At 48.0% G+C, this 26,302-nt stretch overlaps 4 protein-coding genes, 1 long non-coding RNA gene and 1 other non-coding gene across 9 annotated transcripts; 2 read left to right on the top strand and 4 right to left on the bottom strand.

The window, feature by feature from the left end:
• Positions 1-842: 842 nt before the first annotated feature.
• On the bottom strand, positions 843-2,097 carry LOC6896891 (uncharacterized). 2 transcript variants are annotated; one of them, XM_002137044.3, is made up of 3 exons: positions 2,050-2,097; positions 1,915-1,980; positions 843-1,860 (listed from the first exon to the last, which is right to left on the bottom strand). In XM_002137044.3, the coding sequence occupies exons 2-3, from the start codon at positions 1,915-1,917 to the stop codon at positions 907-909; spliced, it is 957 nt and encodes a 318-aa protein (XP_002137080.2). In that variant the 5' UTR covers positions 1,918-1,980; positions 2,050-2,097; the 3' UTR covers positions 843-906. The 2 variants fall into 2 exon arrangements, with proteins under 2 accessions (XP_002137080.2, XP_033239161.1); XM_033383270.1 differs by lacking the exon at positions 2,050-2,097 and having other exon boundaries at positions 1,915-1,998.
• A 17,423-nt stretch (positions 2,098-19,520) lies between these two features.
• LOC4800730 (isochorismatase domain-containing protein 1) lies at positions 19,521-20,425 on the bottom strand. Its single transcript, XM_001357913.3, has 3 exons — positions 20,206-20,425; positions 19,930-20,139; positions 19,521-19,856 (listed from the first exon to the last, which is right to left on the bottom strand). The coding sequence occupies exons 1-3, from the start codon at positions 20,338-20,340 to the stop codon at positions 19,578-19,580; spliced, it is 624 nt and encodes a 207-aa protein (XP_001357950.2). The 5' UTR covers positions 20,341-20,425; the 3' UTR covers positions 19,521-19,577.
• Positions 20,426-21,471: 1,046 nt separating this feature from the next.
• On the top strand, positions 21,472-24,594 carry LOC4800729 (methylthioribose-1-phosphate isomerase). 3 transcript variants are annotated; one of them, XM_015183010.2, is made up of 6 exons: positions 21,472-21,602; positions 22,499-22,671; positions 23,212-23,447; positions 23,514-23,740; positions 23,808-23,971; positions 24,040-24,369. In XM_015183010.2, exons 2-6 carry the CDS (start codon positions 22,540-22,542, stop codon positions 24,367-24,369), a joined length of 1,089 nt encoding a protein of 362 aa, XP_015038496.2. In that variant the 5' UTR covers positions 21,472-21,602; positions 22,499-22,539. The 3 variants fall into 3 exon arrangements, with proteins under 3 accessions (XP_015038496.2, XP_001357949.2, XP_033241805.1); XM_001357912.4 differs by lacking the exon at positions 21,472-21,602 and adding an exon at positions 22,166-22,419; XM_033385914.1 differs by lacking the exon at positions 21,472-21,602 and having other exon boundaries at positions 22,540-22,671; positions 24,040-24,594.
• On the bottom strand, positions 21,525-23,031 carry LOC117185658 (uncharacterized). The gene is made up of 2 exons (XR_004471131.1): positions 22,892-23,031; positions 21,525-22,823 (listed from the first exon to the last, which is right to left on the bottom strand). It is a non-coding gene; the product is annotated as an uncharacterized lncRNA (long non-coding RNA).
• A 70-nt stretch (positions 24,595-24,664) lies between the features above and the next one.
• On the top strand, positions 24,665-25,911 carry Loxl1 (Lysyl oxidase-like 1). Its single transcript, XM_001357911.4, has 2 exons — positions 24,665-25,545; positions 25,608-25,911. The coding sequence occupies exons 1-2, from the start codon at positions 24,687-24,689 to the stop codon at positions 25,844-25,846; spliced, it is 1,098 nt and encodes a 365-aa protein (XP_001357948.3). The 5' UTR covers positions 24,665-24,686; the 3' UTR covers positions 25,847-25,911.
• A 317-nt stretch (positions 25,912-26,228) lies between these two features.
• On the bottom strand, positions 26,229-26,300 carry TRNAE-CUC (transfer RNA glutamic acid (anticodon CUC)). The gene has a single exon. It is a non-coding gene; the product is annotated as a tRNA-Glu (tRNA).
• Between the last annotated feature and the right edge of the window lie 2 nt (positions 26,301-26,302).

Here is a 26,302-nt window from a genome sequence, read left to right as displayed (position 1 = left end):
TTCCTCGTCTTAGTCTGGGACTAATCGTTGCTGTTTAGCCTTAGTTAGACGGCTAAATAGTCTCACACCTCGACACAGGCACAGACATCGGCTCAGACATGGACATGGACGTGGACATGGAGTTCGACAAGGCGTCTGCTAATATTCTGGCCGGCTGCAACTCAATTAGGATGCTGGAAATGATTCATTCTAATCTCGAGTCGAGTATCTGCAGTCATGAAGTCTCCATGAAGTCTCCTCTAGAGATACATTTACCGTTGCCTGGTGCGGCGGCATTCCCCGAGGCGGCTCTTAAGCGCTAAGCTGTTGTGTCTAGAATTTTGCATGGCCATTTCATTATTGATTCGGATCTGACCGGGTCGTAAATGTCTTAATTTAGTGCCAGTTCCCTGTTCCCTTCTACTGACAGTCGCATTCTTCGTCAGACAGCTCTTCGGATACCCTGCGCTGTGTGTCTCTGTAGGGTATTCGAGACGATTCCCATTAATTAAGGAAAGTGAGAGTTGCAACCAGCACATATCTCAGATAACCCATCTCTTTAGGAGCATTTCTGTTTGCTTTGTTTGTTTTGATGGGCCTCTGCGAGTGAATGACTTTAATCGATGGCCAAACCCCAGAGCAACCTGCATGAGCCATCATTAGGCCTGGCCCAGACGCAGTTGGTTAACGCGTTTACAATGAAAGTGAAAAGTAGAGTTAAGTGTGTACAAATCGACGATGCACTTTCATTGCATCTACATACGAGATCAACAAGTCTTTTTACCCTTTTTTTTCCTCGATACAAATAAGGCCCTCCGGCTCCATGACATGAATCTGCAGTCACTAATTAGTGACTCAAAAAGTCTCTTTGTGGAACATTTTATTTGTTTATATAGAAAATATTTGTACTCCTTTCTGGTATTATTGCTAATCCGAGGAGTCGCCTGAGAGCTCATTGCTAGAGGAACAGAAAGAGAAGTCGCTAGAGTCAGAGTATGAGCTGGAGCTGCCGTAGATGAAGCTAGAGCTTGAGATATTGGATTTAGCACTCTTGGCTGGCGATCCTTTGTAAGAGTCCCAGCTGGAGCTAGAGTCTGGGCTGCAGCTGCCAACCGAAGAATTGACGTAATTGTCCTCTGGATCTTCAGAGCGTGGCGTCTCGGGAGAGTCCATGCACGCTAACCCCTGGGTCAGTATGTGTTGAATGGCTGAGTTGCAGAAACCGTTGAAGCTGCGCTGTAATTCTTCGGTGAACTGCTTTTGGTTCGCAAAGTGACCCTGAGACAGTTCCGTTTCCAGAACGTCACACTTCTTGAGGACCAAAAAGAAAGCAAATGGCATGTCCAGTTTCTTGGTGAGGTCGCGAAGCTTGCTCAACCGCGCCCAGCACTGGCTCTGCCATACTTCCGGTTCCGCGGCCCTCTTCTTGGCGACCTTGCGGCACTCCATTTCCAGAGTGGCGCTACGGGGATTCGTGGTGGATCGAATCTCCGGTCCCTTGGGCCGATTTTCCATGATCTCCAAGAAATGATTAGCCGTTTGCATGCCGTTTAGGTACACCGGGTCATCGGGTCCGAAGAATTGGAAACAATTTTCCAACATAATTCGAAAGTCTTTGACAGCCTCTGCATAACTCCGGTAGTACCGATTTTCGATTCTCTTTATAATACTGCCAATATCCATCGGATTCTTGATCATCTCATAGTATTTCGGATTCTGGATGGGCTGCAAAAAGACCGATGCGTACGTTTTGTCCACAATTTTCGCAATCACAAAATTCTTAAACCAATGAAGTTTATTGGTGTGGCGCCCCATTCTGTCTGGTTTCGGCATCACCTCCAGCTCCATCTTTTGGTGCTCTTTTGCAGACTTGTCGCAGTTCTGCGGTGAAATAAAGTGTCATGTGGAGTACATGGGGTTTGCGATTTGACTTACCATAGTTGGGTTCTGGTATCACCTTAGGGCCTATGGGGCGGTAATCTTGTTAAAGCTGTTAACGTCCTGCAGAGAAAGAGTGCACTTTCACCAATTAATTGTTAATCTTTCTTGACAAAAAACTATGCAACTTACCAAGTTGACTTGATTTTAAACAATGAAAAACCTAATTGACAGCAGGCTATATTTCGGATTGTTATTTGACAGGTAACCCAAGCGCCTACTTTGTGATTCTTTTACCCCCGATTTTCACAATCGATTAGACAACTTTTAAATTCATATAAATATATCATTTGCATTTACATTTGTAGATCGATTGTCCACTTCTCTAGACAGTTGTTTAATTGAGTCTTTATTGCGAATTAGTGTGGACCAAGTGGAGAATGTCCGACCAGATCATGGCCAGCAATTAATTTACTCATCAGACCATTTCTGTCGCATTATTGATCAACAAGCGGCTCAGAGCGACTTTGTCTTTTTCATCTCCAATGCTGGTACGAGTAGTTCTGAGAAACTGCAGCTCGAGCTTGCCCCAGAATCCACGGCGGGATTCTCTTGAGATAAAAACTGCCTCAGTGCCGCATAGCTGGGGTAGTCTTAGCATTTTAGGTAATTTGGCAAACAAGAAAGACTCATAACTCTATTACGAACTAATACCATCAACTGTCTGCTCTTTAGATGCATACATATATGTCGTATGTGGATTTTCCCATCATCATCATCATCTGATTCGTTGCTGCCTCTTTTTATAATGAATTTCTCATTTGGTGGGCCTTTCAGCTGTTGGCCGCTTTGATCTGTCATGCTTCGGTTGGGCTCCGGCTCCTTGACTCGCTTGCACCTTAAACTTTCCCTCTCTATGCCCCACTGCAAGTCCTTCTCTCCTACACGCTGCAAAGATCGTTTAGGCATCCATTTTGGCCAACTCACGACTCCAGCTAAAAGGCAATTAATGAAATTTGGGTCCATGGCAGGTGTCGGTGTCTGCCTGCTTCGCCTTTGTGTGAATTGCGTCGCTTTGTGACCCAATAAAAAGCCCATTAGGAGGCCATCCCATCCCAGTCCCAGCCCAAAACCACATCCCATATGTGAGCGGGCGTGCACTTGCAACTGGGACAAAAGGTCTCTTCTCTTTGATCTGCCCCCAAAGCCAAAGCGTCTCGTTTACGTGTTGATTAATTTGTACGACGTTGAGAGCCGAATTCCACGCCCACTTTGGACCTCCTCCAGTCGAATGATCTTCTATGCCACGCCACTCCATTCCACTCCACTCCACCTGGCGTCGACTCGCCGCTCAGGGAGCTCAGGTCTCGCTTAGTTAAGTGGCGGATCAGCTAAATCATTCTTGTGGGGCGGGGTGAAATTACCATGATAAACGAAATCGAATACACAAAGGCCAGAGAATACGTATACCTTTTATTTCTTCTCTACCGCTTTATTGTCTCTTGATTAATGTTTATGTATAGGGCTAAATTTATTCAGGTTTTTCACAGTTAGGCGATGAAAAGTGAAAGGACTATCCAGTAGCCAATGATTATATTGGTGGGTGTTCCCAACAAAAGCCAAGTCAAGAATAGGGAGCTGCTCGCAGCTGTATAGCTTTCCCTATTAACACCCGTATAATCAAAACAAATGGAAAGTGCCACAGACACCAAAGTGACGCACCAACAACCTTGAAACAGGTTGTTGGATTTTTATTTTAGTTTTATTTTAATTACATTTTAACACGCACATAAAAAGAAATACCATACCCCATGGAGAAGTGCGTAGAACATGTACGACTAGAATGCTATAAAAAGAGAAATTCTGAGGCATAAAGCAGAGTTCAATGGACCTTTCTCGACAGCAATTTGCATAAACAACTGACAAGCAGAAGGTCCCAACCCAAAACCCCATAAAAAGAGGGGGCCTTCCAAATTATGATATTTCATCTATCCAAAAGTCTTCTTTCGCCGGCTTTCGTTTTCGAATTAGCGAAATCTTTGGGGTCAGCGACAATCATTGCCAAAAATTGTCACAAATCGACCCGTGGCCGTGGCGTACCACGCGTCTCATCATTTCATTTGCGACGAAACCTTACGCAAATCTCCATCCACATCCATATCCACCACGAACTGACCTTAATGATGGCCGATGATTTTCGGCATGCCCGTGAAATTGCAGCCATAAAACGGCAAATGCTCAACCCCACAGCTCTCAGAGTACTTTGAAAGTAAAAACGAGAAATTAGCTGCTTCTGGCAGAACAACGAAGAGAAGATGCCCTTTCATTTTAGTTTAGAAGGAGAATTATTCTGGGTTGTTCTATGAAGCTCTAGGGAATGAAAAACCCTACCAAAACCCTAAAAGCCAGAGAAGAATTTAAGTTTAATGATGGTACTTGCAGATTTAATTTCTGCGGATATCTTGTGGGGTTTTGAACCTATCAAGTCATCAGTTGAATAATGCTTTCTAGAGTATCATTTAGGAGTGCCTAACTTTACCTATTTTTTCAGATTATCCTCATTTTGAAAGCGTATTCTCAAAACAATTCAAATTCGTGTACAAGGGGCAACTGTTGCTTTTCTATGGCTGTTGTTACTGCTGCTGCCGCTGCTGGCATATCAAACAACTGCGGCCCGTTGACCGATGACAGGACTTCTCCTCTTAACGTGCATTTATTTTCATTTTCGTTTCCAAAGAGCCCCAGCAGCATCGGGAAGAGTGGAAGAGTGCCTGCCCGCGAGAGTGCACCGGGAGTGCACAGCATGTGTGCGAATTGTAAATTACTCGACTGCCAGAGCAAGGCAAACAAACTCGCGAACACACCAACAAATAAACGAGCTGGGAAATTTATTTTATTTATTTCCACTCGTATTTCTATTTCTATTTGCGTTTTCCTTCCTTCATAACCAGATGCCCGCTGAATGCTATGGTATGGCCGATGTCCGATGTATGCATGATATTTATTTATGCATTGCCATGGCCGTGGCCATTGCCATTGCCATTGCCGACTCTGGTCAGGCGCCAGTTTTACAAGAAAATCGAACAGGCCAGAAACAGCCAGAAACAGAAACGGAGAGCGGGCTGTTTGTGACCCACTTGCACTTGGGCCATGGCCATGGCCAAAAACGAAAGACTTTTGCCACAAACTTGCATGTCGCTTTGGTATTTTCTTTTTTGTTTGACCAGCTTCCAGCTCAAGGATGCCACAGCCAAAAACAAAAAACAAAAAACCAACTGACACGGATGCTTAATTAAGAGCTTATTTCGCTAGGTCCGCCGCATGCCGACTGCCAGAGACTGTGGGCCAGAAGTGAACGTCCATTTGTGTATTCATGTGTCCATGTGTCATGTTTCGATGGACATGGCAAACGGTCCCAAAGAGGGCACAGGCCCTGAAAAAAGTGACAAGTGCCTGACAAACGAGGACCGCGACACGTGAGACCCGAAAAAAGGTTAAAAAATGTGCATGCATGAGGGGAAATTCTCAACTTAACTCTTAGACTCAATCTTTGCCAGATTGCGAAGGGGAATACATCATGGTTGACCCTGGAAATTCCGGTGGCATATATTTTAATTCATAGCCTGCCTTTAAAGGGAAGAGAAATCCATCATTCATGCACAATTGTGTCTTAGCAATTTAGAGGAACCAACTCTCTAGATCTGGTGTCATGTCTTCCTACTCATGGGCTTTCGTTAGAGTGTTATCTTCTTTAGATTTAGCTGAAACTTTCAGCCGAAGATTGAGAAGGGAAATACTTCAGCCATGTATGGTTCTTTCTCCCGACTCCTCGACTGTGGGGTAACCACTCACCAGATCTCGATGGTGTCATCTCTTGCCATTCATGGGCTTTCTTTCAAGTGCAATCTGCGGCTCGGACTCTCGGACTTTCTTGTTTCTTTGTACCCCAGGCTTATCAGCATTCCCTCTCACTTTTACTTTGTCCAGTTTTTTCCCCAGTAGCCCGTTTTCTCTGCCCATCATTCGATGACAACAGGTTGTCAAATTCTTTCACAGACAGACCACAGACCCGTTTGATTTGTGTGACAAAAGCTAAACATTCAAATAATTATGCACTTTTACAACCATCTTACCTTTACAGATGGACGCTCTAGCCGCTTTCTAGGGTCTCAGTCACAGGGCCGCCCACGTGCACACGAGTTGGAAATAGTTTCCCAGTTTTTCCGGGTCTATGGGTGTGTGTGTGGCACTTGAGGTTGTCATGTGCCTCTTCCACGGACTGTCGCTTGAGGACAGCTCAATCTAAGCAATTTTCAGAATCAGTTCAACTCTTCTCTTCAGAGGTCTGCGGATCTGTGGATCTGTGGCTGCTTCTTCGGTTTGACCTCGTCCCACCCACACGTCTTGCATTATGTTGCTTTAATTTACGTAAATTGCACTTGCATTGTGCCTCATGCCATTCCCATTCCCATATCCACTCTCGGATCGGATCGGATCCGATCGGATGCCATGCCATCCATTCGCTGCTGCTCGAGTTAAATAATCTGAAAACAAATTTCAGTTCTGTTGCCTAGCTGGGGATTACAAAATTGTTTGTAATGTGCATTTAACCCCGAGCCGAAAAGAAGGTTGTTCCGCCCCCTGGTTCCTGGTGCCTTCTTGCTTACATAAGATTAGTACGAGTACATTGTTTAATATTTCTATAATCTGGGCTGAGCAGCCTACTCCTGCTGCTGTTGGTGAAAGGTGGTAGGGCATAGGTCGGGCAAATATGAGAGAGCACGAGCAATGTTATTCCAATTACATTGCAAAATTAGTGCATCCCCAGTACCCTCCCCCGCCGCCCTCTTTTCTGCTAGGAGGCCATCCATTTTATGTTTTTTGTTGCACTCCCCCAACCAGCAGCAGCAGGGGGCAGCAGCGGGCAGCAGCAGCAGTCATAAACTTGATTCTCATCCAAGTCGTGTGTTACGTCCAAGTTATGTCATTAATTTATTTTTTGCCTTTTTGTCGTGCTCTTGTGGCTGGCCTGCCAGTCTTGTGGCAGTTGCGGTTTGCCCTGACTCTTGTGGCATGCTCTCTCTCTTTCAGTGCGACATATTTGCGGCAGTCCCTGGTGTATGGTGTGGTCCAGTGCATATGGCTAAAATTAATGCCTAATGGCTTGTTAGAGAGGCAACACAGCAACAGCAACAGCAACTACAGCCAGATGAGACCTAGACAAGGTAAAACGATGATTACTGCATGTTCGGTGCGCCAAGTTATTTAGACCAGTGTTCTACTGCTCCTCGGCCAAGATCGGAGGCCTCGGCCGCCACATAATAAGCGGCCGGGTACTTATTGATTTTTACTGTTAGAAGAACGACTTGCTAACATGAAAGTCGTGTGAAACAACAGGCCAGGCCAATAAACAGACATCATAACCACGACAGGCACTCGCTAAGAGCCAATAACTTAGGGTACATGCGAACACAACACATCCCCCCCCACCGCCCCCATTCCTGGGCAGAGGTCGACCCTGCACAGGGCCCTCTATGACGATGATGATGATGATCTCGTAAAAATATGATCAACAAATTTGCATTGCTCGAACACGGGGTCAGTCGACCCTATGCTCTGCTTTGCTCACGGAATGGCCATCTCAATGGGCAATTGAAAGATTGGGATACGAAATGGTTTGTTGTCTTCATTACATCCGGCCCAAGTACCACCAGTTGGTAGGCCTTGCGCCGATCCAAGGTTACTAACCAGAGAAGATCGGTGCTGCCGCAGCGGGCGGTGGCCGGTGGCTCCACTTGGCTCCGGTCTGCTCCTGCTGGGCCGAGGCCGGCCGCCTCCTGCAAGGAGTACTTATGGCTGGGCCATAAAATTGACGGAAGCTGTCTTCGGGGGAACATCGATGTAAGGCGGCCGGTCGGCCCACGGCGATTGGGGCCCATTTCAATTCGCTTTTATACGATGGTAATAAAATTTTACTCTGATAGACGTTCTTCGGCAATTGCAATTACCGAGGAGAAAGAATTGTAAATGAAATGGAAGCAATTGCCATAAATTAATATGCTAATTCCATTGGCCAGTGCCTCATCTCCTCTGCTGCTGCCGCTGCTGCTACTGAAGCTCCTCTTTGAAGTAGCATTCCATCATCGGCATTGGCATCGAACATTCGGAGGCAGCAACTACTGCAACTGTAGCAAGCGATCCAATTAATCGGTATCAAAATCAGGCTTTCCACGAACTGCCAATTATTACACAATGCCAGAGAACCAATGCCAGGCGTCAAGGCTGGTGGCGAAAGCCTCACAGATCGGCTCTATCCGATCTGGTTCTGCGGCGCATCATGGGGCATGCATCATCATCATCGCAGTGCAGTGCACTGCTCTGCTCTGCTATGCTGCTGTCTCTGTGGCCATGTGGTCATGCAAATTGGCGCGGCTGTCAAGTTGATTTGTCATCTTTCAACTTTGACAGGACGTGAGCTGCATGTAATTGCCAATGGCCGACAAGGACAGGCCACAGAAACTACAGGAGCCACTGATCCAAAGCAGCGGCCAGGAAGGGCCCCCAAGACGTTGACAGACGTTGGCAGGCCAAGCAAATTGGCGCAACACGCTCCACAGCTCCAGCTCCGGCTCCACATCTATCCAGCAATTTGCATTTGCTGTTCTTGCTGCAGAGGCATCTCCTGGTCTGCTAGATGTTGCCACGGTGTCCATGTCCGTGTCGGTGTCGGGGCATCCATATCCATATCGATATCCCCGGTCATGGCCATCACATCACATTGTCCTGTACTCGCAATTAACGTTTATTGGCAACTGGAATTCCGATTGTTTTATAATTTTTTGTTGATTTATGAATCGAGCGAGCGAGCGAGCAAGCGCTGCTTTCGCCACTGCGTGTGCTCTCGATCTCATTCTGCCCCAATCGGCTAATTGGTTGTACATGCGACTGGTGTTCGAGAGGAGTGTGTGCCACAAATGTTGTCCGTACAACGCAGCTGTTGAAGATAGTGTATCTTCCTGGCTGGACAAAATAAAGAGTAATCTCCTAACCCAAAAGAAGTCGACTATGGATTGACCTAAAAGTGTGTGCCATCGCACATATATTTCTTTGGTAGCACCTTTGAAGCTACATCCCACAAGTCCTCGATGTCCACTCTCTCTACAGGGTATAGCCATTTGAAACGTGATTAAAGCTGTGCTCTCAACACTCTGTTTTTGGTCTGTTTTTCCGCCACTTAATTGGTACGATATTCGTAACAAAGCAGGCCAACACACAGAACTAGAACTGGGAGAACGTGGTGGGCATTTAAAGCGTCCAACGATAGCACACTAATGACCAGGCCGATATAGGGATTGGGATTGGTATTCGAATAGAAATAGGGATAGGGATGGCGATCCCTGACGCTGCTGCCCACACCCACGCCCAGGCCCAGGCCCAGGCCCAAGCCCAGTTCCAGACCAAGCCTCTCTCCTCGGGCCTACGCAAGGGGCTCCTCCTTGTAGCGGCGGAGGCTGGAACCGAAACTGAAGCATCTAACGAATGTCGCAGACAAGAACAACCGGCAAACATCATCTTGATAATTGCCGAAAACCTCTGTTCTGCTCTGGGCTCTGCTTCTCGATGGTCGGTGGTCGGTGGTCTGGTTACCTCTGGCTGCTGCTTGGGTCTGGGCCTTTCGGTGCGGCTGCTGCTTGGCTACCATGCCACGCCCACTGTTTTCGGTGGAGCCCAAGCCCAACCCGAAGAAGTACATGCATTTTAAGGGCCTTACATGTCGATTTTGGACGATTGTCGAGATTAGTGGATGTTGCCTTTGGGGCAAGGCAAATGGCAAATGGAAAATAGAAATTGGCAACAGAAACAGAAACAGCAACAGCCAAACGGCAGCTGTAAATCTTCGGCTGAGGTCCAGGGTCTGAGTGAGTGTCAGCACATCTCCAGCCACGAATCTTGTTACCATTCACTGCTCCTTCTGCCACGGCAGGGCCTCGGCCATGAAGCTGTTCCAGCGCCCATAATCAGCATCCATGTAGCTGGCACCCAAGTCAATGATCTTCTCAGAAGGTTTTTCCGCCTTTTGAAGGTACGATTTTGTCTTACTTTATAGATTTATACACTAGCTCGAATATTGTTTCACCCATCGAAGCCACGATGTATGTTTTCAGTACCACTAGACTGTCAATTTTTTCGAGACAGTTTTTCAGCTTGTTTAGTGTAGAATTTGTTCCAAGACTCTCTTGACTGGTTCCCTTTTAGTTTTATTGTTCAGTAACCCTTTATGACCGCAGATAGAAGTAGGACTCGCCCATTAAGTACTCGTATATCTCCAAGAGAACATTTACAACCGTCCTACATCACTTAGGCAGCTGTCAAGGCGGACTGGGCTTCACTGTAAATCAGATGTAACAGGAGCTTCGCATCGAAATGGGGACTGGACTTACATTTAGAAATATAGCGAAAAATCTAGGTTTAAATAGAACTTAGAACTTAGAATAGGACAATCGTTTGGGTACTATCTCTATTCCAATCTAGGTATTACCTTCCAGGAAAAAACTCTTACTAATATCAATGTTTGAAGATTAATGAACTCTTTCCCAATCTTCTGTATCTTGGCTCTGCATATTTTACCCATCAAAATGTTTCTTTCTTTCTTGGCTTCTACCCAGACTCTATCCCAAATCGATCAAGGGAGTTTCGCTCTCATCATTGGTTACTTCCACTTCCATCTGGTGGCTTGGCCGATCGAATCGATTTCCATGCAACCGAATGATGAGCCTCTGCCCGTCAAATCCGGCCTAACCCGTTGCCAAATGTGTCAAAGGTGACAGAAGCATCGAGAGGAGCAGCAGCGCACCATCGGCAGCGGCAGCAGAAATCAGAAATCAATCTCAGATGAGCTAACAGTAAACGGAAAGATGGTAAACAGCCCCGGCCAAGCCGACCAGCTTTCATTCAAATCAATTTGTGCAGAGAATCGGCCAGCGTGCAATTTTCAGCCACCAGAGCCAGAGCCAGCGATGTGGCGGGCTGGCGGGTTGGCGGGGCGACGGGGTGGCTGGGTGGCTGGGAGCCTGGTAGGCGGTCAATGCACTTGGCCAAACAGCTGGCCTGGCCAAGACCGAGCCAAGACCAGCAACACCGATCGTCGTACGGTTCGCGCAAATTGTTTTCAGTCTTCGGTTTTCCCACTTGTTGCTGTTTGCCGAGAACAATCAGCAGCCTTGTGGTCAATGCCGCTCTGGGGTGGTGTTAATTTTTCCACAACTAATTCTTGGCATTATCCGCTGTTGCCGCAGAAGTCATAACCCAGGAAGCAATCGCCAATCGCCAATCGGCAGTAGGCAATAGGCAGTAGGCATTCGGCTGGAGAACTCATAATGCATATGCATATCAATATATTCTCATGGACGTGGACAGGGTCTCTCCATTGAGTGTGTGTTTGATTAGATTTGATTAGACGGAAGAGGCGGTTAGGCTCTGCCCCCCTGATCACCGATCGCTGATCACAGAGGTAACTGTACTCATGGGAAATATTACGCGAGTACAAACATGTCATTTAGAGACCGTTTATTGAATGAGAGAGGACCATGATTTGTGCAGTGACAACTGCTATTCAATGGCTGCGAATTGTGGCTGTGGCTGTGGCTGATCCGTGATCACTGATATCATTGACACAAATTGAAGCTTCGACTGCCAGAAAGGAAGCATTTTCCTCAACCAATTTGACAGATTAATGAGCCTCTCCACAAGACAGCACATTTTCCGCACATCAGTGGATCACATCAACTTTAAGCGATCTCAACATGGGGATCAATAGATTAATCAAACAACTAAAATACACCTGCTGCATACTGTATAATTGGCCAGATGCCGAGAGATCGGCACCTCTCGCAGCCGAAAGAAAAGAAAATTTATATAAAATATGAATCAGAGCAATTAAAAAACCAATTTGCCACACGGTCAAGTGCATGAATCCTCTCTGCCTCTGGCATGACTCTAATAAATGGTGCACATGCCAAATTGTAGTTAGATGTTGTTGGTTTTTGCCAGAGCTCTCAGCTGCCGCCATAACAACATTTATAAGCCTCATTATGAAGACCAGAATTTCTTGTCATTGAGAGCCGAGAGCCGAGAGCCCCAACGTTTCTAGACTTTCACCGCGTGCGCTTAGAATGTTCGACAGCCTAGAACTGTCCAAGGCGGGGGGCGGAGCAGACGGGGTACGTACGTACATCTGTATGGATGTACTCGTCCATTTGTCCATTTAAACAGACCCGACAACTGTTGACGGTGATTTTGTTGTAGCCATAATTCGATGTTGATTTTTCGTTGTTATAACTGGGCTAAGACGCGCACGCTCGGCGCAGGCCGGGCTCATTGTGCGGCGGCGGCGGCGGCTTTGAAGTGCTTTGCAGTCAAAGAAAATGGGCAAAAAGCTGAAATCGCAACAAGTGCGTTTTGGCCAAGTTTGTGTCTCGAGTCTTTTGACTCTGTTCGGACGGGGGGGACAACCCTGCTTGGAGTCTAGCTCTGTTCGAGTATTTTTGCATGTGTTTGTTTTGATATTCGACATCAGTTCCTTCACTCGACTTTGGCTTTGGTTTCGGCTGTGGCTGTGGCTTTGGCTTTGGCTTGACCCAGTGACACGGGGAGCCCTAAAGACCGCGACTCGAATGCCGTGGCCTCTCTTCCTCTTCGGGCCAACTGTGAGTGACAGCCATCACACTTGAATACCGAATGGCCCACACACTTGCCGGCCGCATTTTCTCTTTTGTTTTTGGAAACGTTTGGAACGTTTTCATTTTCACGGCCCTCGCCGGTTTCGTTTTCATTTCGCTTTTGGGTTGAAAAGTCAACACAAGTGGCATTGAAAAGTGTTTAGGCCGGCACACTTAACTGAGGAGGCCTGCCTCTTCAGCCGACTTACAGTCTTCCAGTCTTCGGTTCTCACAGTCCCTCAGCCGATAGAGACAGAGAGAATCTGCTCCCGGGGCGCGAGTATGCTTTATTTGTGAGTGACAAATTGCTACTGCAAAGTGAAACTTAATACGGGAGATCGAGAGTTGCATCCCGTCGACTGGAGGCTGCAGTGTGGATGACTCCCACTGGCAGTCGGACGCGGACCTGGACATCGACTGCGGACTGCGGGCTGAAACTAAAACGTCCCTCATTGTGGGTCCAATCTGAAGGTGCAATCTGACGCACGTTGCATGCATTAAGCTATAAATTGCAAATGTTTTATTCTATGCATCCCCCTGGCACCGATGTGGCTTTTTTGGGCGGCTTTCCTGCCCGGCGGCCAGGAAAATTGAATTGTTTGTTGTTGGCTCACGAAGGCCGGCGGGGACACGCCCACATTGCGTTACCCAGTCTCATTAGTGAATATCGTGTTCGGTTATTTGCCCAACGATGAATGCGGCAAGATCTAGCCAGAGATTGCCTTCCAGCAGCAGCAGCAGAGGCAGAGGCAGCATCCCATTCGAAGACGGAGACAGAGACAGAGACGGAGGCGCGCTCGCATCCTCCCCATCCTTGGCTTGGAAAATTAATGTTCGCACATTAAGTTAAATGATTGCGAATATTAGGAAATATTGGCAAAGGAAAATATGTAGAGGGCAGGTGACAGGGGCAGGAGCATGGTGCACGGTGCACGGTGCATGGTGCAGCTGCACCTTCCTACGATGAAGTGGCATAATAAATTAGTCCCTGGCCTTGGTGGCTGTTATGTCATTATGTCTCATTAGCACTTCGATGGGATATTTTTGCCCAGGAAATTAAAATAAAGAGCAACACCCGAGTGGCGTTCGAGAGAAAAGCCCCGCCCCCCAGCCTCCACTCCTGCTCTCCAGGAGTGCACTCCACTCGATTGCCGAAGGAAAACCCGTTTGCAAACACAAAAGAAAATTCAGTTTGAGTGGAAAGCAACGAGTCTGACTTCGAGTGCTTTGTGTTTGAGGTGCTCCATAAGTTATTCAGTTCTGCGGCCGATTGTTGGCAATTCGCTTAGAAATTTAATGAAAGCTTTTGGGCCCCACGAAGAAGAAGATCTCCTGGACCCTGGACCGCCTTCACTTTTGTTTTTTCTGTGTTTTTTTCTGCCACTAAATTGCCGGGGCAGCTGTTGCTGATGTTGCCAATGTTGCAGCTTGTGAAAATCAGCATAAAACCTCCTACATTTCACTTTGATCTGTTGCCCGTTTCGGCTCCGCTCACTGTCAACACATTTCATTTGGCGGCTCGCTGGCAGCCCCGGCAGGCCATTCATTTCTTCGTTCATTCGGTCACTCACTCAGTGAGTCATTCGTGCATTCGTTCATTCGTTCATTCGCTCATTCAGTCAAACCCTAAGCGTGGGCCGCCGTCGTCATTCAAATGGGGTCTGCTGCTGGGAAATTTCACTTTTCATATGCCAACCAATTTCTGTCCACGACCCGCTGAACTTTTTCCTGGCCCCTGGAAATATAAGCCAACCCCTTGCCACCCGCACGAGGAGCGAAGGGGCAAAGGCAGCACAAAGGAAAACTGATATGGGTCATGGCACAGGTACAACATCATTCCATTATTTGAATGTCCGACATGGGCTACCGTTGCCTGAACCCCGTGGAACTGGCGCTGCTGCTGCTCCGGCTGCTGGACGTGGACCTGGCCTCCGGTCCGTAACCTCTTGTTATCCATGCTGATGTCGTAGTCGTCGTCGCCGTCGTCGCTGGTTGTCAATGTTGGCTGTCAGTTTTGTGTTGCCGCCTGACAGGCCTACAAGCCGGGAAAAAACCCGGCTAACTGGACATCACTGAACGGCAGCCAACAGCAGAGCAGAGCACAGCACAGCACAGCACAGCCCCTGGCCCTGGCCCTGGCGAGCATGTGCCTGGCATTCAAAGATGATCTCGGGAACATCACCTACATCGCTCAACGCTCGCTTGTCCACTGGTTTCTGGGATTGTGCCAAATTCAAGCGGCTCCACACTCCATTAATCACGGCCAACCGAATTGGACAATGAATGGGCCGAGAGCTTTTCACAAATCATAACCGCAGAAGTTTTGCCAACCCAAACGCCACTGACACATTTTCGTGGCAACCACGACCGGGCCCGGGTGCCTGCCCCATCGGCACTCGGGTAATTACGAATGGGAAGTGGCTATAAATTAACCTTAATTGAATGCATTTGACAGAAGTTGTGGGAGCATAGACCAGAGGGCCATTGAACTGGAGCAGCAGTAACAGCAGCAGCAGTAGAAGCCTCTAATAAGCCTTATTAGTAGATCCAAACCCTAATCATTGCCATTAGCCCATTTCTGCCGCTTAGCACTTCTGCTGGGGCCGAGCCCTTGCTTTGTTCCGCTTCCCAGAAAGTGAATCTCTTGGACAACGCTTCACTTTCTATTACAAATGCAGCCGGAACACTGCAGCAGAAGAAGCCCCGACCCGGCGGCGTCTTTTGTGGGGCAATGGCAAATTACTTCGATTTAATAACCACAATCGTCCACTCCACAGAGCGGTGGGCAGACCATTTGATCATTTCTCAGTTTTTACTAGGTGTTTATGGGTAGTCGTGACACAACACAATGCTTTGACCGCTCTGACAAATGGTTGCGATGAGGAGGTTGGCCGGCAAAGAGCCTGATTGAACCCCTGACATTTGTGGCAAGTGGAATAATATTGGAATACTGGGCACTGGCACTGGCACTGGCTCTGGGGTTGGGTCAGGGAAAGCCAATCGACTGCAGAAAAGTCAGACAATCAATCAGGTGCATCCATTCCTCCTATTTTATTCACTTTCTTTCTCAATCGCAGGATAAAATTCTCTCTCCCTCTCTCTCTCTCTCCCTCTCTCCTCTGTCTGTTTTGTATGTGGAATTCCCAAATGAAATTCATATAAAATGTATGCTAATTTGGTTAGAAAGTAAATGCACATTGTGCATATCTAATTGCCAGACACCCCACCAATCTCCAGCCCGACTCTGCCTTTGCCTCTGCCTTTTCTGCCGTTTGTGCAGAATGAAAGAAGCTACGATCCGAACAAGTGAAATTGGCCAAATATGGGCAGAGCAACTGCAAAGACTGCATAGACTGCAAGTCAAATGGGAGTCAAGTCACTTTGATATGTCCAACCAGGAGACCCAAAGAAAGAGTAGCGGATTTGGGGGGAGAGCTGCAGCCAGATAAAGCACGCAAATGTGTTGGACTTGGCCGCCTTTGTTGGCCAATTGCCCATATACAAACACTTAACAGTCGAGCATTCGAGTATTCAAGCCGAATATCCAGCATAAATTTGTACAAAAAATCTTTTTTGGGGGGGGACCAAACAGCTTGCAACATTTACGGCAACTTGTCGCCGCCAAAAAAACCCCGAAAAACCAACAAAGCGAAATTGTTTTTATTGTGAGCGCATTTAAGCAAATTAGTTACATATAAGACACTATAAGAGTGGAGTGTTCTGGCGAGGCCCCCTCGGAGAGCGGAGCTCCAAGTGGAGCAGCGAACCTTTCACTGCTTTTGAAACCATTGGGGGTATTGTTCGGGGCTGCGGTATTGTTTGATAAAAGTGAAGATAGCATTCGGATTGAGAGAAAACATTCGAAGACATGGTGTAAACAGCATTCATATCTCCATTTGATCTAGTTTGAGCGATCGGACAAGCTGAAAATAAACAGCAGAGATCTCTATCGGAGACAGGAGACCAGACTTTGGACTCCAGACTCCCAAATCCCAGATCCCCCCCAAGCCCAATCCCATTGTCCCTGGCTGACCATTCAATTCGAGAAGCAGCAGGTGAAACCACTGAGAGAAAATTATAGGCAAATGAGATGAACATTTAACAAGGCAAAGCTCGGAATGGGATCGATTTATGGCATCAAGGATGGCTTTAATGGATTCAAGGGAATCCAGCAGCAGTCCGTGTTCGGAGTTTAATAGTTTTTTGGTTTGTCTAATGTTTGCCCATTAGATTGATTTCTGGCATTGTCCCTAATACGTATACCCCATGTACCATTGGGGTATCGATTCTCTCCATTCACTGCAGCCACTCCAGTCTCTTGTTAGCGAGCGATTATCGCCGGCTGCTAGGCCCACAATCATAAGTCAAGGTCTAATTATTACTTATCCCCCAAGAATCTCACACCCAGAAACACCCCAAAGCCAAAGGCCGCTCCGGAGAAATGCGAGAGCCACCCCGCCCATTCGTACGCGCAGATACAAATGTATCTCATATGCTAATTAGATGTACTCGTAGCCACTTAACAGAGGCAGATATCTACAGATCCCAGGCGGCTAATTGTTGGTCAATGGCCACATGCATTTTGTGGGTTAACAGGTGACGTGGAAACGTCTCACTTGGCCAGAATACAGACTGCCTCTCTACTACCGAATACTGACTACAGAAAGCGGAAAACGGGAAACGGCAAAACAGAATTTCCCTATGACCGCTAGCCCCGACAGCAGCTGGCTGCCACGCCCACCCACTGGAAGGAGAGCAGAGCGGTGGTTGGAAGAACAAACGAATAATTAGCATGAAATGATTGCACTAATTGTTGCATGAGAAAAGGCAACTCGCAGAGGAAGCGTTTCGGAGTCTGCTCGGTGCTCGGCCCCGTTTGCCTCGTGTGGCAGAGCAGCAGAGTAGCAGAGTAGCAGAGTGGCAGAGTGTGGGAACTGCAGGCGATCTTTCATTAGTTGTCTCATTAGATGGGAGCTTGGCCCTCGGGCAAGATTTTGGCTAATTTGGGCAGGCGGCTCCATAAATTATGCAATCTGAGTGTGCCGAATGCAGAGCCAAGAAGCCAGAGCCAAGAGCCATGAGGCAACCTCTTTGAAGCGCCGCCCGGCATTCTCACATTTGTCAACACAGTTGCAACAGAGTTGCAGGCATTTTCATCTATGGAAATGCTGGACAAACCATGTTCTATTAGTCGATCCAGCAAGGGTAGAGTAATGGTAGGAAGGCGGCTTAAACGAGTGCTTTAAAGGGTATAATTCTTTGGGGATTAGCTTCACATGGAATCTGCTTACAAAAGGTGGAACTAGTTCCATAATAGAGTGACAGATCCCTAGTTCTGGGGAATATTTCTTTGACTTCGAATGGGATCTTCCAGCGGTTCTTTTTTCTGCTCGTATTTCCAATCCCAGAGCATTGATTGTCCCCAGGGAACAAACACTTCGACTCGGTTTGTTCCGATTTCTTGGACGAGTATTTGTGTTGGCTGCTCCCTTGTTTGATCTATGAGCGTGTCCACAGTTGCCACTTGCCATGCCGCAAGCACATAAATTCCCTCAGCTGCGGCGGCAGCGCCAATCGTTCATCGATTCACCACAGCCGCAGAAGCAGAGGCAGTGGCTCCAACGGTAGGCACCACCAGATTGAAGATGGAAATGGAAATGGAGCCATAGAGCATCGATCCTCTCTCGTGTTCATTTGCACATCGAGCGGCAATTTCACAGATTTATCATTTTTTTATCGTGCGGTAAAAAAAAACGAAGAAAAACTAAATTTATTAATATGCCAAGTGCGAGGTTGGCTATAAAATAAAACCTGTTCCAAGGCCAGAAATTTATGGGTCTCCCCGAGCAGGATTGTGAGCTTTGGGGTTGAGGCTCACGCCACCTCCGTGGAGTCGATTGGAGTCGAATCGGATTGAGCAGAGCAAAGTGGAGTGGAGTGGAGTTGCCATGGGATAATATACTTTTACGCATGTTGCCGTTAGCCCAATTCACTTTTAGCGCAGATGCGTGGCACGCCCCCAGTCCTTGCCCCTGCCCCTGCCACTTGCCTGTGGCCTGTCCCTGTCTGCTTTTAAGGCTAACGTGGGACTTATGTGGGATTAGACTAAGCGAAGAGGCATGCCTAATTGGCTAGATCTGAGATCTAGCGGAGCCGGAGACCTGGATAAGTTGTTGACTTATCGCGTGCCAAGATGCCATCGCCATCAGTTTCACTAGCGAGTGGTTTAAGACCCAAGAGGAACACCGAACCGAGTCGAGGCTACTCGAACTGCAACTGTGGCTGGAGTGGAGCTCCAGCAACCTAGGAGAGTCTTCTTGGGCAAATAAATTGCCAACAGCCGGAGGCAGAGATCTCTTTGGCATGCAAATGGCGATCAAGATCGCGATGTTTGCCCGGCCTGTTATGAGTCAATCAGACGCCTGCCTACATTGTCACCATCACTTGGTCTTTGAGTGCTGCTGCTGCTGCTGGTGCTGGTGCTGCTCCTGCTCCTGCTACTCCTGCTCCTGCTGGCTGCCTGCAGCGCAGATATGGAGGATGCTGCTGAGATTGGAAGATGGGAAGATGGGCGCTGGCGATTGTCGCGATTGCATCATAAAATTTAACGGCCCCGGCAGCCAATTCCAGGTCCCAGTCCAAGACCAAGACCAAGTCCAAGCCAAGTCAAAGTCATTGCATAAATTGGCAGCAAGGAGTTGCTATCGATGTGGCAGTGTGGCGGCAGTGGCTGCTGATGGGGCTTATAAGGCGCCGCTTAGGCGAAAAAGGGGCAGGCACCAATCCCCAGCTCCAGCTCCAGCTACAGCTACAGCGCCTCCTCCATTCAGCTGTCCATTTGGCCGAGATGTTTATGAGTTGACGAGGACAGGGAGCCGGCCCTACCGGTGGGTCCTTCTCTCATAATTTCCCCCTCCTCCCTCCACAGACCCTCTGCATCAGAGGTACACGCAATATGCATCATTTAATAGGCAAAGAAAACATGAAAAGGAGCCGCTGGGGTCACTTCTTTGGCGGCTTTGTGCGTTGCCAGAGCTGGACATCCGCCGAAACTTTCCTGACCAGCGCCGAGACCTGCTTGAACGCCTGGTGATCCTTGCTGTTTAGCAGATTGAACATCACGCTCTCCGCGCTGGTTATCACGCATCCAATGTCCCTCAGGCGCTCCAGAGCAAGGTCCCGGTCCTGATTGAGACGCGAGGCACAGCAGTCGGCGACCAGCCACACATCCACCTTGTTGTTGATCAGGTCAAAGGCCGTTTGCTCCACACAGATGTGGGTCTAGAGGGGGGAGGGAGGAGCGGATACGTTCGTACGAGAATCTACAAGAAAGAACCTGCAGGAAAGAACCCACCTCCAGGCCAAAGAGAACCACCGTCTGCGGCTTGCCGCTGAAAATGTCAACCATATTCTTCTTGATCGGCTCCACGATCATGCTGAACTTGGTCTTTGGTATGTTGGCGCAGGCATGCTGAATGTCCAGCTCGGAGATGGTCTTGCCCAGCCTCTCGGGATATTGTTCGGTCACCAGGAGGGGCACCTTGAGGATCTTGCCAGCTGCCAACTGCAATGTAAATTCATTAGATTCCGCCCATTATCTTGTCACTTTTGCTGTCTCCTGCTGGCTTACCAATTTCTTGGTGTTTTCTATGAGCGCAATCATCAGCGGTATGGCCGGTTTGAACTTCTCTTGGATATCGCATTGCATAAACAGGGTTTTCTCTGGCTGCAGGCGGTAAAGAGTCGAACCGATCGCTCTCCTCATGCTTGCACAGACTAGTTTTTATTTTTGTGTAAATTTCAATCTCTTACATCATATTTTAACTAAAATAACATTTTCTCCAAAGCATCATATTTCAAATTTTGCGCGCAATCGACGCCACCTAGCGGCAGACCGAGTAGGCTACAACTTTCGCACTGGCGCGCTATGATATTAAATAATCTACCTGAAATGGTATATTTATGGGTATTTTCTTTTGATCGAAATGGACAACTAAAGTTCGGTCACACTGAGCCGCGAACAAGCACACCACATACCCTAGGGAAAAGGATATTATAGAATTGAGAAAATGTTTGTCATCCCAGGCTCCGTAGGTATCGGGATCGAGATAAATGTATACAAGATACTAATAAAACACATGAATATGTCTAAAATATATCAATTTGAGAAAAGGGGTTTATAAATTATGTTTTATCCTCATATAAAATTAACGAAATAGGGTATACATGCGCTCATCATGTCTTAAAATACCAGCAACATTGCGACCCTTTTTTTTATGTTTAAACCTTGTTTGTTTAAACCTTGTTTTAGTCAAAATGCAATAAAAGCAAGAACTAAAAACTAACGCATCTTGTAGAAAATGTATTCATTATTGGCGTAAAATTATGTGGTGAAAACTAAGGGCTTTAGTTAGCCAGAATTATTCAACGCAATCTCTAAATTGAGCAATATGAACGACTATACTCTTTCGTTTGTCTTGACTTTTTTTAGACTAAATCCAACAAAAGCAAGTGTTTAAAATACGCCAGTCAAATAGAAAATATGTTCATTAATTGGATAAAATTATGAGGGCATGGCTAAATGTTCTATCTAGGTAGTAATATTTGAGGGAACATCAAGGTTTCCAATCCTTGACGGAGAACGATTAACCCATAGTAAACTCGGAGTATTTTAATATTCCACCGAAAATAAAGAAAATTGTATCAATTTTAGCGCAGTTCAGGGGAAAGATGGGGGGTGTTTTTTTGCAAGTTAAAAGGGATGGCATGAATCTACCAGAAGAATTTACAATCGTTAATATTTTCCGCCATATATGTACCTCAAGTAGTTGAACTTTTGCCGACAAAAAAATACTAATACTACATACATATGTAATTCATGACGATAACAAACACGTGCAACGTTGTTTTGACCACCACCGGCTGAGGAGAGAGAGAGAGAGACGAGACCACACCGAAAAGCCATAGAATTTATTAATTATTTAAGCAAAAACACCGATGTACTGATACTCAATTGGTGGCCAACAGGTGAGTTTTGCTCCGCAAAAGAGCCAAAAGTGAAGACAATTGCTCTAATTGGATTGTTTCATAACCAAAATTTACCTGAGCGGGCACCTTTTCTTCTCTCTCTCAGTGCCTGCTGGCCTGTGGTGTGTGTGAGGTTACGATTAGCGGCAACCATCTGTTGCATGCGGCAGACAGCTACATGATAAACTGCCGACAGCGTATTGGCCAAATTAACAAGTTTTACACAAGTTCTTGGCACTGGACCAAGGCAAACATCCTGTCATGTCACAAACGCAGAGCAGAGCAGAGCAGCCCAACAAATTGCAGAAGCATTAATTACCGGCCCGAATCATTCGGTGTTGCTTAATAACATTTGCTCTGATGATCTACGCGATTTCGCGCATTTCATTATGAATTGTCATCAAGAAATTTCAGCGTCGACAGAGCCAGAGGCAGCTGCAGCGGAGCTAATTCGATCAAAGCAAAGCCTTTATCAATTGGCAACGCAGCGGCAGCAGCGACGGAAGCAGAGCGACAGCCAGAACAGCGCCAGCGCCAGTAGCAGCCAATATGCCAAGATGAATTAATCGTCGATGGCGCTGCCGCTGCTGTTGCCTCTTCCTCAGTCGTACACGCTCTCTCTTTTGACGCCCCCTGAATGGGGGGCCGTAGGTAGCGCCCGTCGCCTCGCATTCAGTTGCTCACTGATCCGTTTGCCTGGCAGACGTCGCAATTCACGGACGTAGGCGGTCCCGTTCGATTAATAACTGCTCGATTCCCATTAATTCTCGGGCCACTGCTCCATTAGAATATTGTGACGCGCGACGCATCGATAAATGTGGGTTGTCCACAGCCCATAGAACACCCCATCCCAGTCTGCTCGTAATCATCGGCTAATGATCCACTCCCCATTCCAGATACACAAATATATAACATATATAGTACAAAACGAAGCGAGATGAGTCTACAATCGATCAAATACACTCGGGGCAGCCTGGAGATACTGGACCAGCTGCTGCTGCCGGTGCAGTCCAAGTACCTGCCCGTCCGCGGTGTGGAGGACGGCTGGAAGGTCATCAACAAGATGCAGGTGAGTGTGGCATGCACCAAAGAGTGGCACACACATACATTAGGGGGCAACGGTGGCACATGCCATTAAAATTCTTATTGGTACATTTCTTAATCTGTGTCGTGATCGCGTCGTTTGTCGCTTGTCGCTTGTCGGTTGTCTATTGCGCTTGGCTATAAATAACGTAATTGAAATTAAAAATTTTTAAAAACGCTTGCTTGCTTGCCAAAAATAAACCTACTCCCTGCTCCCCACCCGGCCGTGTGGCCACCCGTGGGGCACGGCTGATGGGGGCTGTGGCGGAAGACCTCTTAGTACTGGGCTAATGGCCCGAGTGGCCCCCAAACCCCAAAGTGCTGCTCTTCCAATAACCAAGAGATAGATCACTTATGCAAAGAGCACGCGGACCTCTTATCACGTGAAGCACCCCACATAATACAATGTAAACTGTTTTCTTAATTTTTCGCAACGTCACCACCAGATAAGCAGAGATACGGCTATAACTAATCCCCCACTCGTGCTCTCTCTTCCTCATCTGTCTACCTTTTATTGCTCTTCTAGGTGCGAGGAGCCCCCGCCATTGCCATTGTGGGTTGCCTGTCGCTGGCCGTCGAGATCCATCCGGAGGAGTTCGACAGCAAGAAATCGCTGCGGCAGGAGCTCGAGGGGAAGCTGAACTATTTGGTTTCGGCCCGGCCGACGGCAGTCAACATGAAAATGGCCGCCGACGAACTACTTTCGCTGGCCAATGACCTGACCAAGGATGACAACGTCGACGTGGCGGCCATGAAGCAAAGGTAACAACGTCGCTATGCAAAGCAACCCAAAGCCAGGTGCAGCCAAATATTCCCATGTAATTAAAGATTCCTGAATGCCACCGAGGCGATGCTCAAGAAAGACATTGCCGATAATCGCGCGATCGGTGCCCACGGGGCCAAGGCCATTCTCCAGCTTGTGGCTGCTGCGGCCGGAGCCCCGATGTCCGGTCCAGTGCGTGTTCTTACCCACTGCAACACGGGATCACTGGCCACAGCGGGCTACGGCACGGCTCTGGGCGTTGTACGTCAGCTGAGTGAGCTAGGAAAGTTGGGTGAGTATCTTAGAGCATTCAAATCGCTAACGTGACAACAATTAATCACCGAATCATCCATCCGCAGAGCACGTATACTGCACAGAGACACGGCCGTACAACCAAGGTGCTCGGCTTACCGCCTATGAGCTGGTGCACGAGAAATTCCCCGCCACCCTGGTGCTGGACAGCATGGTGGCGGCCCTGCTGCGAGCCAAGAATGTGGCAGCCGTCGTTGTGGGAGCGGATCGCGTGAGTGCATCACGTACATCGATCAAAATAGATATTTCATCTAAGCGTTTGCACCACACTCTTTGCAGGTAGCGGCTAATGGCGACACGGCCAACAAGATCGGAACCTACCAGATTGCGGTGGTGGCCAAGCATCACGGTGTCCCCTTTTTTGTGGCCGCCCCCCTGACCTCCATCGATTTGCATATACCCAGCGGCGACCACATCATCATCGAGGAACGGCCCGATCGGGAAATGACCCATGTGGGCGAGCATCGGATCGCCGCACCGGGCATCAACTGCTGGAACCCCGCCTTCGATGTGACGCCCGCCTCCCTGATCACGGGCATCATCACGGAACGTGGCGTCTTCCAGCCGGCGCAACTGAAAGAGACGATAACCAAGCTGCTTGAAACATAACAGTCGCACGGAGCACAGAATTTGTTGTTAACGATTGCACTCCATACCCGAAACAGAAAAAACACACACAACACACCCATGCGCTCAGAATAGGCATTTTGCCAGCTGAGTTTTGTTTACAAACGTGTTCCCGCAAAAACGTAGCCCGTGCAATTAGCCGACCAGATGTGGGTCGGCCGCAGGGGCAATACTACGCACAATATACCTCCTACATATGTAGCCCCATTCCCCAGTTGTTGCCAGAGGGGCATTGTTTCGGTTAGCTTTAAAGCCGCTTGAGTGTCTAGCGCCCCTTGCCAGAAGCCACCTGATTAGCCATGGAATCGCAACGCCTGCTCCTATTACTGCCGCTGCTGCTGGTGCTCGGATTGAGCTGCTGTCGAGCCAACAGTCGCCTGAACGTCCAGAACAATCACAGGAACATGATGGTGCGGCTCGCCACCAATAAGGAAACTCGCGGCGGGGTCAGAGTTCTGAGGGAGGGTCGCGTCGAGGTGAGCTTCGACTTTGGCGCCACTTGGGGCACCATTTGCAGCACCAGTTGGAGCATGCGGGAGGCGAATGTCGTGTGCCGGCAGCTGGGACTAGGCTTTGCCTCAAAGGCCACTCAGAACACGGAGCATGGGGACAACAGAAGGTATCCTTGGGCCATGGTGGGCACCCTCTGTCGTGGCACAGAGCGTCGCCTGGCCGAATGCACGCGGGAGTCGCGTTATCCGAACATTTGTGATGCCCGGAATAGGAATATAACCGTCGTGGCATGCGTACGCCACTCGGCGGATCTGGAAATTGGCCTTGCCGACATTGAAAGAACCGCCCGCCTGGAGTCGGTGCCCATGTCGCGACTCACCTGCGCCATGGAGGAGCACTGCTTGTCGGCGGACGCGTACGTCATACGGCAAACGAAGCCGCATGCGGAGAGAATCCTGCTGCGTTTCTCCGTCAAGGCCACCAATGTGGGAAATGCGGACGTGAGTCCGTATGCCAACTACAAGGATTGGGTGTGGCATCAGTGCCACAGGCACTACCACAGCATGAATGTCTTTGCCACATTCGATGTGTACGATCTGAACTACAAGAAGGTGGCCCAGGGGCACAAGGCCTCCTTCTGCCTGATGGACACGGAGTGCAAGCCCGGTTTCTCCAGGAAGTACACTTGTGGCAACACCACTCAGGGTAAGTTCGAATCGTTTGTCGTCATGGAGCAACTTCTTAACCGAAACTTCATCTATTGGTAGGCATCTCTGTGGGCTGTTCAGACACCTACACCGATGTCCTCGACTGTCAGTGGGTGGACGTGACCCGGGTGCCGGTCAATCGGCGGTATATCCTGCGGGTTGCCCTCAATCCTGAGTACAAGCTGGGCGAAATATCCTTCGAGAACAACGGGGCCGAATGCGTTCTTGATTATACGGGCGTCCACGAAACGACGAGGATTTTCAACTGCCGACGTTCGCCATTGTGGTTTAAAATATAGTTTAAGTTGCGTTTAAGATAGTTTTAACAGGTGATGTGGTATGAAATAAAATACAAAATAACATACATCGTTTAGGTTGGGGAATCAATTAAAAACTTTCCTTATAACGAATACCTCATGAGATTCGCTATATTCCATATTCGACTGTACAAATCACATCCCAAAAGATACGGCCAGCCTGAAAGTATGCAATTGTCTGTAACTAAAGGACTAAGGAGGATTCAGCGCAAAAGTATGCTACACTTTTCATACATTTGGCATGAAATATTCTCCGATCAGTGTCTCAATTTTTTAACTAGGCTTTATATAAATCCAACACTAAAAGATATTAAATAAAATGGTTATTGGCAAAAAAAAAGGAAAAAATGAAACCTTTTACAGTTTCCCATACCGGGAATTGAACCCGGGCCTCCCGGGTGAGAGCCGGGTATCCTAACCACTAGACAATATGGGAGA

This window comes from Drosophila pseudoobscura, chromosome 2 (genome assembly GCF_009870125.1).
Source record: "Drosophila pseudoobscura strain MV-25-SWS-2005 chromosome 2, UCI_Dpse_MV25, whole genome shotgun sequence".
Lineage (NCBI taxonomy): Eukaryota > Metazoa > Arthropoda > Insecta > Diptera > Drosophilidae > Drosophila > Drosophila pseudoobscura.
Note: the sequence above shows the minus strand (reverse complement) of the source record. Positions and strands in the feature narration are given on the sequence as shown.